Consider the following 12,015-nt stretch of genomic DNA (forward strand, 5'->3'; position numbering starts at 1 on the left):
CAGGCACAAAAAGATTTACATGATCAAAGCAATCACTTTTCTTTTTATTGTGCAGCAACATAGTCTATTAAAATGAAAAGTATTACTATTTTGTCTGATTAATTTAACTTAACTTTCTTTGTTCTTGCTCTTTTCCCTTCATTCCTTCCTTCTGTTCCAAGGGTTTGTTTGGAGAAAAGGTATGTTTAAGAGAAGGTATTACTGTGTGTCAATAATTATGCTACTTTAATGAATGCTGTACATTATTCAGTCCAACAGTTGTGTTATCTCTTCATTCTCAGGGCCCCAAAGGCTTTGATGGTCCTCAAGGGAAACCTGGGCCGAGTGGTCTTCCAGTGAGTAATGAAAACATTATGACAGCATCACCCAACAGGGACCACGCTGGCCAGTTGTGTCATAATAAAGATGTGAAATGCTAGCCTGGCGGGCCATCCTATACCATTGAAATGTATAGTCTGGCATTGAACCATTCACCTCGCTTAATCCAAGGGGCGGGCAGAGAATTGTCTTTCAAACTGCCTATGCATGCAATAGGCCAGCGCTACGACCATATCCGTATACGGTCGGAAAAACGGAAAATACATCCTGCTTCATTGTGTTGCTCAACTTTCAAAGAAAAGCACAAGTCCAACTTCTCCAAAGTTGACGCCAACGCCGATTCAAACAACCGCTCTTCGTTCGCCATAGCCACATTCCTTGTTGTTCACCGTCGCAGGACTGTCGTTATCCTGTTAAGCCCGCCTTAAGACTCTCTAACAAAATAGAGCGCTGTGATTGGATGACGTCCACGGCGTCAGCCAATAGAAATCCCTATGGTTTGATACTAGACGTACAGGCTGAGCAAATTAATTTGCCGCCGCTAGGGTGCGTCTAGATTTCTAGGCTAGTGAAATGCCATGCTCTACAGCGCAGATACACTGTTTTCATTGGCCCTTTGTAGACTATTAGTAGTACAGCTGTCCAGAACAAATTGTTCAACAAATTTCCCTTAATCCAAAGGAGTAAAGAGAAAGCTCTGAAACCAATAGTACATTTATCTCAGACATCATGACTTTCCAGCCACTACTAAAGGCATTAAATCTCTGATATCCACAATCACAACTGATAATTGCGTTCTTCCTGTGTGTGTGTGTTTTAGGGGCCACCTGGTCCACCAGGCCCTCCTGGACTCCCTTTGAACTACACATTGACTCAGATCAAGGTGAGGTCTGCAACTCATTTTCACAGCTCAAAAATGACATCTACATCTTGCAGGTATCAATCAAATGATAAATCATTGTTCATGTGAAAGAAGGTTGCAATTCTGGGCCTTCGTATGCTTACATGAGAGGCAGACGCATTGTGTATAGCTCATTGCATTTGTCAGAATATCTGAGCTAAGATAATTAAACAAGGCATGCAAGGACCCTTGACTGACCATGGCTGCTTTTCCCCTCAAAAGGACATGATGTTTGCTTCAGACAAGCCCAATTACCCGGTCCTCCAGACTCTGCTGGACACGCTGCAGAGGGACCTTAGACTGCTGCTGGACCCGCCTGATGGCACAAAGGAGCGGCCAGCCACCACCTGCCTAGAGCTGTGGCTCTGCCATCCCAACTTCACTGACGGTCAGAACACACACGTATAAAACCCTCAAATCCTGCGGCTTTTGTACTCACAGACACCATGTAAGGGATAACGGCCGCCGAGGTGTCCTGTTATACAGAATTAGTGGACTAGGGCGAGAGGCAAAGAACTCCCCGACGCGCAGGACACCTCAAAGGCCGTTATCCCGCTTAACACCCGGTTGCCACTATAGGCAATAGTCATGCCTTCATAGCACGCAAAGGAAACAAGCGGTTCCGTTTAAAAAGAAGTCGACTTGTACAGTTTGTTGTACAGTTTGTTGTACAACTTTCTTTGGCCCTATAACAGCCATAGCGTGTACAGTTAAATTGTTTACAGTTGATTCCATTGTTGCAAAGCCTGCTTCCAGGCTCAACCGTCTGCTTTGGTTGTTATAGTTACCATTCTGCTCAACCGTCTGCTACTATGGTTGTTATAGTTACCATTCATATGCATTGATATGGAATGGTGATTAAACCTTTTTTACCAGATCTACTTCATAGGTGTCCCGTTATTCAGAATTAATAGCCACCCCACCAGCCAATCAGAAAAGAGTATTTCTTCTCTCCGGGTGATAAGTGTGTGTAAATGCCAAGCACACATATACAGATATTAAACAGCAGTACTCCTATTTACAGTGCACATTTCTTGTACCAAAAACATCAAAGAACTGGAATTCAGTTTAAAACGTTGTGGTTGCAGGATTCTACTATATTGACCCCAACCAGGGCAGCTCAGGGGATGCTCTTCTAGCCTACTGCAACTTCTCTGACTGGGGAGCTGAGACCTGTTTGCATCCCAGAGACTCTCAGGTAACAAAGCAGTGATTAGGGACTATTAAACAAGGCAAGATCACAGGACAATCTAATTAGCAACATTAACATTAACACACAATTACTCATGATCACATTCCCACATTACAGCTACAATTACATAATGCTTGAACACAAAACACACACATATTCAACACTCTCACTGCATGCCATTGATGGCTAGCCCATATGTTGGGCATGGTTGTAAGACAACCCAGTTGCAGTGTCAGGCTAGTGTTAGCGGTGATTTATGGGTCTGTGATTTATCCTCCTAATGTGGTTTGTGTGTGTGCGTACCCCTGTCTGCAATGTTGTGCTAAAATCCTGTGCCAGTTGCCATCCTGTATCAGTGTCTCAAATCGTGTGCCAGTGTTAAACAAGCGGCAGAGGAGCCAAAGCTGCATGCCTGACTTGTGAGATCACTACAAAAACTTTACAGATAGTAATATTAGAAAGTACCACTCGTGAAAAAAAACAGACCTGTTATGGCAATGACCATGCAGCTTTAGATTTATGAAAGGGAATTTTAGAATCCTGCAGAAAATGCACAAGACCTTCCAGTAACTCTTCCATCTTTCCTTCCCTTCCCCTCCTCCCACCAGCTGCCCATGAAAGCCTGGCTGCAAGACGCTAAGCAAAACTCTTTCCAGTGGCTAAGTTCTCTATCCAGAGGCTTTCAGGTAGATAGTTCCACTCTCTGCACCTGGATATGCACACAGTGATCCACACGCATTTCCATCTTTTTTTCTCCGCAAACATTTCACATGGAATGACTGTTGTCAGGGCATGTACAGAGCTTTATGAATTGATAAGGAAAAAAAATGACACAGATTCACCTTTTTGTATATCATGGTGTAAGAAATAGAATCTCTGAATCTCTGAACCCCAGAGAATTAGGTGACAACTGTGCTCTTGTCTTGTGCATATGCATTTGGATAGAACAACACATGTGTCAGTGCTCTTGTCTTGTGCATATGCATTTGGATAGAACAACACATGTGTCAGTGCCAGTAGTAGCTGCATAATTATTCTCAGACTATGGGTCTGTTGCTTCACTATGGGTCTGTTGCTTCACTGTGTCAGTGCCTCACAGTGAACCAGAAAATTGCAGTTGAAGCCTCATGAATACGTAAAACACTCTCTATTCCCGTGTGGCCTCAACCCTCCCTGCTCTACTGTCTCCTCTGTGGCCTGAACGTTCCCTGCTCTGCCGTCTCCTGAAATCCGTCCACGTCTCTCTACCAGATCGAGTACCCTGCTGCCAGTGTGGTCCAGATGCGTTTCCTGCGCCTGCACAGCCGCTGGGTGGAGCAGAGGGTGACGTTCTCCTGCCAGCCTGGCCACCGGCTGAGCAACAGTAGCCGCGAGGCGAGGTTCATGACGGACTCCCCGAAACAGAGTTACCTTGCAGCTATACAAGACTGTGTGGTACGCACCTTTGTTGTTGAGTCTTATTTTATAATATTTGACTCCTGTTTCACTCTTGCCTCCTGTTTCTCACTTGTCTCATACAGAACATGCATGGAAGCATAGATAGATGGAGCAATCTACACTGAAGTCATGATTGAAAAAGTAGTGGAAAGGATAACATATATTTTGCCACTTTAGTGAGAATAATGATACATAAAAAAACATTTTAAAACAGGGAGTTTGCATGTGGGATCTGTTATCTGTTCAGCTCACAACACGAGAATATGAGTGATAGAAAGAACTAATGTCTTGCATTTTGCATTTGTCTGTCTTTTTGTCGGATCAGCCTGCTTTGGAAGAGGACCCCAGCCCACGGGAGACGGTGCTGCAGTTCGAGGAGGACCTGGAGCTCCTTCCTCTCCGAGACGTGGGCGTGTCCTCACATGGTGGTGACCTCACGCAGCAGTTTGGCTTCACCATAGGCCCCGTGTGCTTCAGCTAGAGACCACGTGACTGACCGCCGCGGAGGGGGGTCTCCGTGACACCGCCCAGGCCATCTCCAATCTGCACAGACAGGAGCCGGAGGGAAGATGGAGTTGGAGAGGAGTGCAGTGCAGGGATGCCCTGTGTGCCCTCTCTCTCTCTCTCTCTCTCTCTCTCTCTCTCTCTCTCTCTCTCTCTCTCTCTCTCTCCCTCTGTCTCTGTCTCTCTCCTCTAATGTGGCTCCAGTGGACTTGCCCTCATGATTGTTTCCTGATGTCAACTCACCATGAGGGAATACATTTGTAGGCCTTCGGATGCAAGCTCATCCTGTGTATAGCATTTTTTTCAGTTTGTTTTGTTTTTCAGTTTGTTTACAGAGACTTTTTATACTTCAATGAATAATTTATATTATTTGATTTAATTTGTTATTCCCAGGCTCTTTCTCTTTATCCTGCTTATAAATAGCAATATGTATGCTACAGACTTCCCCGAAATTATCTCACATTACCTATACCGGAAGAATTGGACCAAAATGAAAGATAGAAGTCTAGCATTTTAATCACTGTAGCTCACTGTCATAATTATTCATGGCATTGGGCCTTAAAAGAAGGGTTCATCCAATTACTTTGTTAAATTTTACTCCCAATGGTTAATATGCTAAATTATAATTAACATGTTAGCTATGGAACACATCCTTGTATATAGTCAGTCCAAATATTCTAAAATACAATGGACTAGTCTTTTTTTAATCTAGTTTGCAAAAGTTCATTGCAAAATGAATACCTTGTATATCTAAAACCATGGCCAAAAAGTAGTAGTGTTAATTTGGGGAAAAGACAGGGTTGACCCAAAGAAAGGGTGAACGAACCTGAACTCAGATCCCAAGGGCTTTGACTTAAGTTATCAAAGATGGCTTCACCAGGAACATGAGATTCAAAGATTTGGGTGGGTATGTTGGCTTAAAGGAAAAGGAAATAATGTAGTATACAACGAAAGCCTGACTTTATAACTGACTTGACATAGGCCCACTGCAGATACAATGAATATGTAATTTATAATCCTTAAGTCAGCTGTCTGGTTCAATGTTAGGCTGATACTTAAGTTCACAGCTTTATTGTTAACTGGATTTAGTTGAGATCTTACTGCATGTATCATAGTGTACCATAAATTACCTGTGTGTACCTAGAGTACCATAAATTAAATGTAGCCTACATTTGGTAAACAAGAAGTCACAAAGTTACTGTACCCCTTTACTATTCTGTAGATCTCTATTCTTATCAGGACGGGAATGTAACAAAAATCAACATTACTAACAACAACAACATATGGTGCTAGAAAGTGTTCTTTTGGGGTTGTTTCAGATTCACCTTTGTAAGATGCCTCTCACCTAAAGATATTGCTGCAGACACATATTAGGGCCAAGACAACATGACCATGCTTAATTTTTTCGTCATGACCACATGCATGATGACCGCTCTGTATCATTAAATCACACCAGTTCAGGTACCATCAGTCTCAGGGAGCACTTCCAGCATCAGCACATGTCCTGCTTAATGTATTTGGTTTCACTGTGCAGGGTAGCCTATGTTAATATTATTTACTTCCAGGCTAATGTTTGGTGATGATATTTGTAGATTTGTTCCCTAATAATGTGTTACCTGTGCGCCTACACGTGTCTATACCACATCAAACCACTACAATTTATATTTTCTTCCTGAGGTGGAAAAAGTTATATACAACTTAAATTTGTTTCTGTTTTTGCTTTTTTAACCAAGCAGTATCATTACTTGAGAGCATCCAACAGAACAACACCATTGCTACTCAGGTTGATAGGAAATTCTTTATTTCATTTTAATAACATAATAATTAATAATTTCATTGTACCTAAAGGTTAGGATGCACTATTAAAAGTGACACTGTTGTCCAATGTTATACACTATGAAGACTCCTCCCTCTCCTGTGCAAAGCAAGAGTTGGGTTTGTTGCTGTGGTTGGCCTGGCTGAGACATATTATTGGTGCTACCCTTTTTGCAGTAAAAGGAAAAGACTTGCTGTTTTCAATGTACTTTGTATACATATTGTAATTTGAGGTGACAGTGTCTTAACTTATACACGGAAAAATAAATGATATGCTGGTCATCAGTTTTAAAAGGAGACTCTTTAGTACTTTACTTTTGTGACGTAAACCTGCCCAAAAGAAAATGTCTTGTCTCGAATGTCTTATCTTTGTCTCACGAGACATAAATCAGCTCTTATTGAGATCTCATCTGATTTTATTAAGGTACCCTTAGAAATAAGGCGAGATAAGAATAGATTGAGATCGTAAATTGAACTTTAATTTGACTTGGACTGAGTCAAGGAGGCCTACTTCTCTACACAAGTCCAATTCAACTTCTCCAATTCAAGCTCCTTGCTAAGCTCCTTAGGACAAACAGATGAAATCTCATTTCATGTTTTGCTTTCCTATGCGGTTAGTTTACACTCAAATAGCAGTTTAAATGCACCACATGGCAATGCATACAAAACTGCAAAGGGATACTATTTTTTCAACAAGATGTTATGTGACACATGCTGCAAAAACATGAAATTCAGGTCCAAAGGTGTTTTCCATTAGATCTCCAAAATCCACAGCATAATGTGTAATTTACCTAGTGTGATTTCGCTTGGACAAAAGCGTCTGCCAAATACCAAACATAAACTGAGCTGTAATCTAGATGATGGGCCCAAGCACCCACGCTTCCACGACCTGTGACATTTCGGAATCCAACAATGCACTCGCTTGTGGTGTGTGTGTGTGTGTGTGTATCAAATGCACACATTTTTCAAGTTTTATACGTTACACCACAAATGTGTAGGCTGCAATAGGGCATACCCAAGTTGACATAGGCCCAATAAAGCAATGCATGGCAAATTTCTCACACATTTCCTGTTAATCAACATCATCTTGACATGGGATCAATCATCTAGGAGAAATTGTTAAAAAATGATCAGGTGTCACAACGCACAAAATCACAATTACATAATTTGTTGCCTCCCCTGTTGGGCGTAGCTAATGCAATGTACATACAAAGGTTGTTTGTCTTGGGGAGAGCTGAAACTCTATGCCAACCACTGGATCAGTCACATAAGGGGGCACTAGAGAGTCCCTGGACCACACTCAGGGCCAGAGTAGTGACTGGGGATACTGATGTGTGTGCCAAATTTTAAGACTTTTTGTCATGGATGCTGATAGACAAAGTGCCTAGTTTAATGGATGTTGATAGATCAATACAATGCCTTGTATTGATATTCCTGGTCCAATGGAGAGAGACAGAAAAGTCCCAAAAATAATCGGTTTTACCTAGCTTGAGTTGTTGCAGCCAGTAGCTAAAGTAGCCAGGCAGCTACAGCGCTACACTCTGAGGGCATGAACATGGGGGATAAGGAACATGCCCCCCGAGTGTAGCGCTGAAGCTGCCTGGCTATTTTAGCTGCTGGCTCCAACAACTCGAGCTAGGTAAAACCTATTGTTTTCAAGTTTTTTCTGTACCGACAGTACTTGGTGACCTCAAGAAACGAAGATCTATGTGAAAAACCTCCGGATTTCCCCAATATGCAAGGATTTTTATTTTAAAAATAGATTAAACATTTAAATTGGGGGAGACAGAGAGCAACGGAGAGATGAAGTGAAGAAAGAGAAGAAGTGAGAAAAAGTGGGACAGATAAAGCGAGAGATCCAGTTGAATGGATGGAAAGAGAAGAGAAAAGTCTAAGTGCTAAGTTCCTTTTAAATGTAAACTTGGCAGGTTCTGGTATTTTTTTCAGGTATTTACAGGCGACTGTAAAGCTCCCCAAGAGTCACATTATAGAACCCGTTGTCAATAGCCTACTTCTCGTGGCTTGTTCCCCCTGTACACAATGAAAATGCTTTTGTTGTGAAGGTGAAGGCAAAAAATATCTCCAAGAGCTATACTGACAAGGTAATTTTTCATGATTCTTGCAAAATGTTTTCCAGCTGCTGTTCTTGAAGTTGCATGGCTGGTTCTCTCTTTAGCAACTCGCTATGTCTATGCTGTATGGCTATGCTAGGTGAACGATTTCCCTATCATAAGTTTGTGTACCATCAATTTGGCTTTGTAAAGTTTATATTAAAGCTGCAGTTGGCAAGATTTTTTTGATCATATTCACTGAAACCGACACCGACTTCCGACAGAACATAAATCAGCCGGTTTTAGAAAACAACCCGCACTTCTACCTCAACCTAGAGCCTGCTATTTGTTTTGCAAAAATCCACAGCTCCCGGTTCTTCTGGTCCAATCAGAGCAGGGCTGTGTGAGATCTGACTGTCAATCACAGTCTGGTGCAGTCTGATGCGCACTGACAAGCGCCAAAGCTAGCCCTCACGTGTCAAGGTTTGTCCCCAAAAAGTGTCCAAAAGCGGCCCCTAAAGTGCCGGTTCGAATCCCGTCATGCACGTTCATATTTGCATTGAAAATACGCTACAGATGTCTATCGTTGTATGGAATGATACTGACGTGTCATATGTGCGACGGTATGAACGCTAACTAAGAGAAATGAGGATGATACACACGTTTATTTTTCACTTAATGTCACGTGTCATTTGCTCTGATAATCCCATTGCACATGCATGACTGAATGAACTTGTTCTGTTTTTAATGTTTTAATGTTTTTAATTCAAATATTTTTAAAGGATAAATACAATCTGCTCCCATTGCACATGACTCAATAAACTTCTTGTTTTTAATTTAAATCTTTTCAAAGGATAAATGTTATTTATATAAGGATAAATATAAGGATATTCTTATGTATTTGGATATCCTAATTCTATATGGGTAGGCAAATATGCAGTGGTTAATGTTACATTTCATATTTCCAATCTTTGCTGAGATATCAAATTTTGTGTAAGGAATTAAAGGCTTGCCTGATAAAGACGCCCGTCCCACATATAAGCAGGGTCAGTTAGATGATTTAGGAAAATAAAAGCCCTGGCTTTTTATGGCCTTTGAAGTTTCATAAATACCTACCTTTTCTACAGTAAATGGTACACCAATGGCTCCAGACTTGTGGTGAATTATGACAGAGAAGTCCTTATCAATTACTTTACCATATGTCAGAGAAAAATACAGTTGAATATTGAATTACACAGAGGGGGGGCTTCATACCAAAATAATTTATTTATTTAAATAACTATATACAACAGTGCAAAAGCATCATTTCTCACTTTGCTCCTCTTCCCCCTCCCATCCCTTTGCACAAGACCGGCTGGCAGGATCAGCCTCTGGCTTGGACCTTGCGAGGTGGTGGCTGAAGTGCGCTGTGGGGATGTGAGCCTGGCGGTGGCTGAAGTGCGCTGTGGGGATGTGAGCGTGGCGGTGGCTGAAGTGCGCTGCACTGAGGTGAGGGTGGCGCTGGCTAAATGACGTTGCAGGGAGGTGAATGTTGCGCTGGCTGAAGGGCGCTGAAGGGAGGTGAATGTTGTGCTGCTCACAGGACGCTGTAGCCAAAAGGGTGTTGCGGCAGGTTGGTCTGTCTCCCCAAATGTCAGCCGTCTTCTCAGCCTGGCCATGCTGGCAGAGGAAAGACATGTGGGTTGTCCACCACAACCACGATGGACAGAGCCTCTTTCTGGGGTGTAGACTGCTGCTGCACAGGTCCTGCGATTGGAGCCTCAGGACAGGCTTGTTGCAGCATCTCAGTCTCCTGACTTCAGCTACGCTTGTTGTACTAAAAATGACAACAACAAAAGGGCAGTTTTGAAAAAGAGATATATTCCACAAATAAAGCTGTTGTTGCTACCTAGGTTGTACAGATATTTATTGATTTACTCACCATTGTGCCAGTGTTGCCATGTTCACTTCAGGCAGCTGGATGGTGGTGTGGCAGGCACCGGGGAAACACTGGTGAGTGGTGCGGCAGGTGCTACATTCGCAGAACCCGTGCCAAGTGAAGAAGCCGTACCAGTGGGACCAGCGAGTGGGGGAGATTCCAGGATGGGGACAGTAAAGTCCTCTAACTCCTCTGCCTCAGGCTCAAAATAGCCCTCATCAGCCACAGACACCTCCTCTGTCTCCAATGCAGCCAGTGTGTGTTTGTAGTCCTCCAGTGCACTGCCAGTCTGGTGGTACAAATGGTTGGCAGCATGCCGTAGAAGGCCACTGTAGGAGTGGGGCTCCACTCTCCCCTCCGCAGCCAGGCCCCTGTTCCACCTGGCAAGGCCCCTGTTCCACCTGGCCAGGCCCCTGTTCCACCTGGCCAGGCCCCTGTTCCACCTGGCAAGGCCCCTGTTCCACCTGGCAAGGCCATGCATCCACCAGATAGGCCTGTAAGAATGTGGCACTGGCCTCAGTTCCTAAAGACATAAAAAGTTGTTTTAGTCAATTGTGCTTTAATTCTCTACATAAATCTACACGTTTTTGTGCTAAAGTTTAGATAAGGTTTTACCTGGGATTTGGGGAAGGGAGGGATAACCTTTTACAGAGTCAGAATAAAATGACACTGTGCTGAGACTCCCATACACATATCAATAGCCTGATGTTATAATATAGTTACAAAGGTCCAACACAAAATTACATCGATTAAAAATAAAATATAGTCTACCGATAAGGTTAGATAACAATGTTAACGCCTACGTCTTAGGATAACTACAAGCTAATGTAACAATCATTCAAAGCTAACTTGCAGCCTATGTGGCTTTTGATGTTAACGTTAGTATTATTGCCAAAAACGTAATTATAATTTTCCATTCAGTAAAAGCTTTAGAAATAAAGCAGATATCAGCTGGTCATTTCCAAGTGGGGGAAGGTAACATTAATGTTAGTACTAGCAGTCGATAACGTTGAACTAAATGAGGGGGTTATCAGCGATTATTCAGTAAATTAGTCCTTTGCTAACATAAACCTTAGTGAACGTCAAATACTAAAATGGAAAACGAAAAACACTTACCAAAGCAGTCGATGTCCTCAATTTTCCACAGATAGACCGTCAGGTAATTTGTGGTTTAACGTACCTGAGATGCGCTGAATGAATTAAAAACCCCGCTACAATGGCTGAGGAAATTACGTCGCCAATGGTAAAGTCTCTCTGATTGGCTCATTGTTCGCTGTTGCTTTTGCGGTTGCATATCGTGGTAGCGAGCAGCACTGTCATTGGCCACTTCGCGGTTGCTTTGTGGGAGCTACTCGTGCTGTGATTGGCTGGAATGGAGGGGCAGTTGCTCGATTCACAGCAGGCCGTAAGCACAAACTCGATGAGAGGGTGCTCGGTGGTAGTAGGGGAGGGGCATGAGAGTTGTAAACAGTCCCCTCAATCTGTCAGACACTCAGACTTGCCAACTGCAGCTTTAAGGTGAAAATCCTGCGAAGTGTACCTTTAAGTTGTTGCAGAGTCAGAGCCTAGTATGATGTCACAATGGCCCATTTTAAGTTTATGGGAGACATTTCTTAGTTTTTAAATTAATTTCTCAAAAAAATTCAAATGCACAAAAATGAAAAATGCATAGCAGAAAAACTGAACCAAGTGTCTACGTTACGCTGTTCACGTCCAATTATGCCCTTGAACAATAGGCTAATAATAAAAAGAAATAGCAAAAGCCACCAGCTCACCGGATCAAAGCAATGCACTGTAATAACAATCTACAGAAACGATATCGGGCTTCGCACCTTAGTGCTCGGGCCCTAAATATAGTGCTGTTTCCTGATATTGCTTT

The 12,015-nt window shown here is 42.7% G+C and overlaps 2 protein-coding genes and 1 long non-coding RNA gene across 5 annotated transcripts in view; 1 reads left to right on the forward strand and 2 right to left on the reverse strand.

Annotated features, from left to right (window-relative positions):
• The window catches only part of si:ch211-196i2.1 (collagen alpha-1(I) chain), a 101,979-nt gene extending 95,539 nt beyond the window's left edge, over positions 1 to 6,440 (forward strand). For both annotated transcript variants that reach the window (XM_042060165.1, XM_042060166.1), the window contains 8 exons: positions 162 to 179; positions 282 to 335; positions 1,139 to 1,201; positions 1,442 to 1,607; positions 2,308 to 2,417; positions 3,020 to 3,097; positions 3,663 to 3,845; positions 4,174 to 6,440. In XM_042060165.1, the coding sequence (XP_041916099.1) occupies positions 162 to 179; positions 282 to 335; positions 1,139 to 1,201; positions 1,442 to 1,607; positions 2,308 to 2,417; positions 3,020 to 3,097; positions 3,663 to 3,845; positions 4,174 to 4,329 (828 nt within the window). In that variant the 3' untranslated portion in view covers positions 4,330 to 6,440. The remainder of the gene's footprint in view (positions 1 to 161; positions 180 to 281; positions 336 to 1,138; positions 1,202 to 1,441; positions 1,608 to 2,307; positions 2,418 to 3,019; positions 3,098 to 3,662; positions 3,846 to 4,173) is intronic.
• LOC121680692 (high mobility group nucleosome-binding domain-containing protein 5-like) overlaps positions 1 to 12,015 on the reverse strand; it is a 692,414-nt gene that overhangs the window by 181,244 nt on the left and 499,155 nt on the right. The window lies entirely within an intron of this gene.
• Positions 9,534 to 11,839, reverse strand: LOC121680732. 2 transcript variants are annotated; one of them, XR_006021795.1, is made up of 4 exons: positions 11,253 to 11,839; positions 10,580 to 10,659; positions 10,140 to 10,537; positions 9,534 to 10,034 (listed from the first exon to the last, which is right to left on the reverse strand). It is a non-coding gene; the product is annotated as an uncharacterized LOC121680732 (long non-coding RNA). The 2 variants fall into 2 exon arrangements; XR_006021794.1 differs by having other exon boundaries at positions 10,140 to 10,659.

This window comes from Alosa sapidissima, chromosome 13, assembly GCF_018492685.1.
Source record: "Alosa sapidissima isolate fAloSap1 chromosome 13, fAloSap1.pri, whole genome shotgun sequence".
Taxonomy (NCBI): domain Eukaryota; kingdom Metazoa; phylum Chordata; class Actinopteri; order Clupeiformes; family Clupeidae; genus Alosa; species Alosa sapidissima.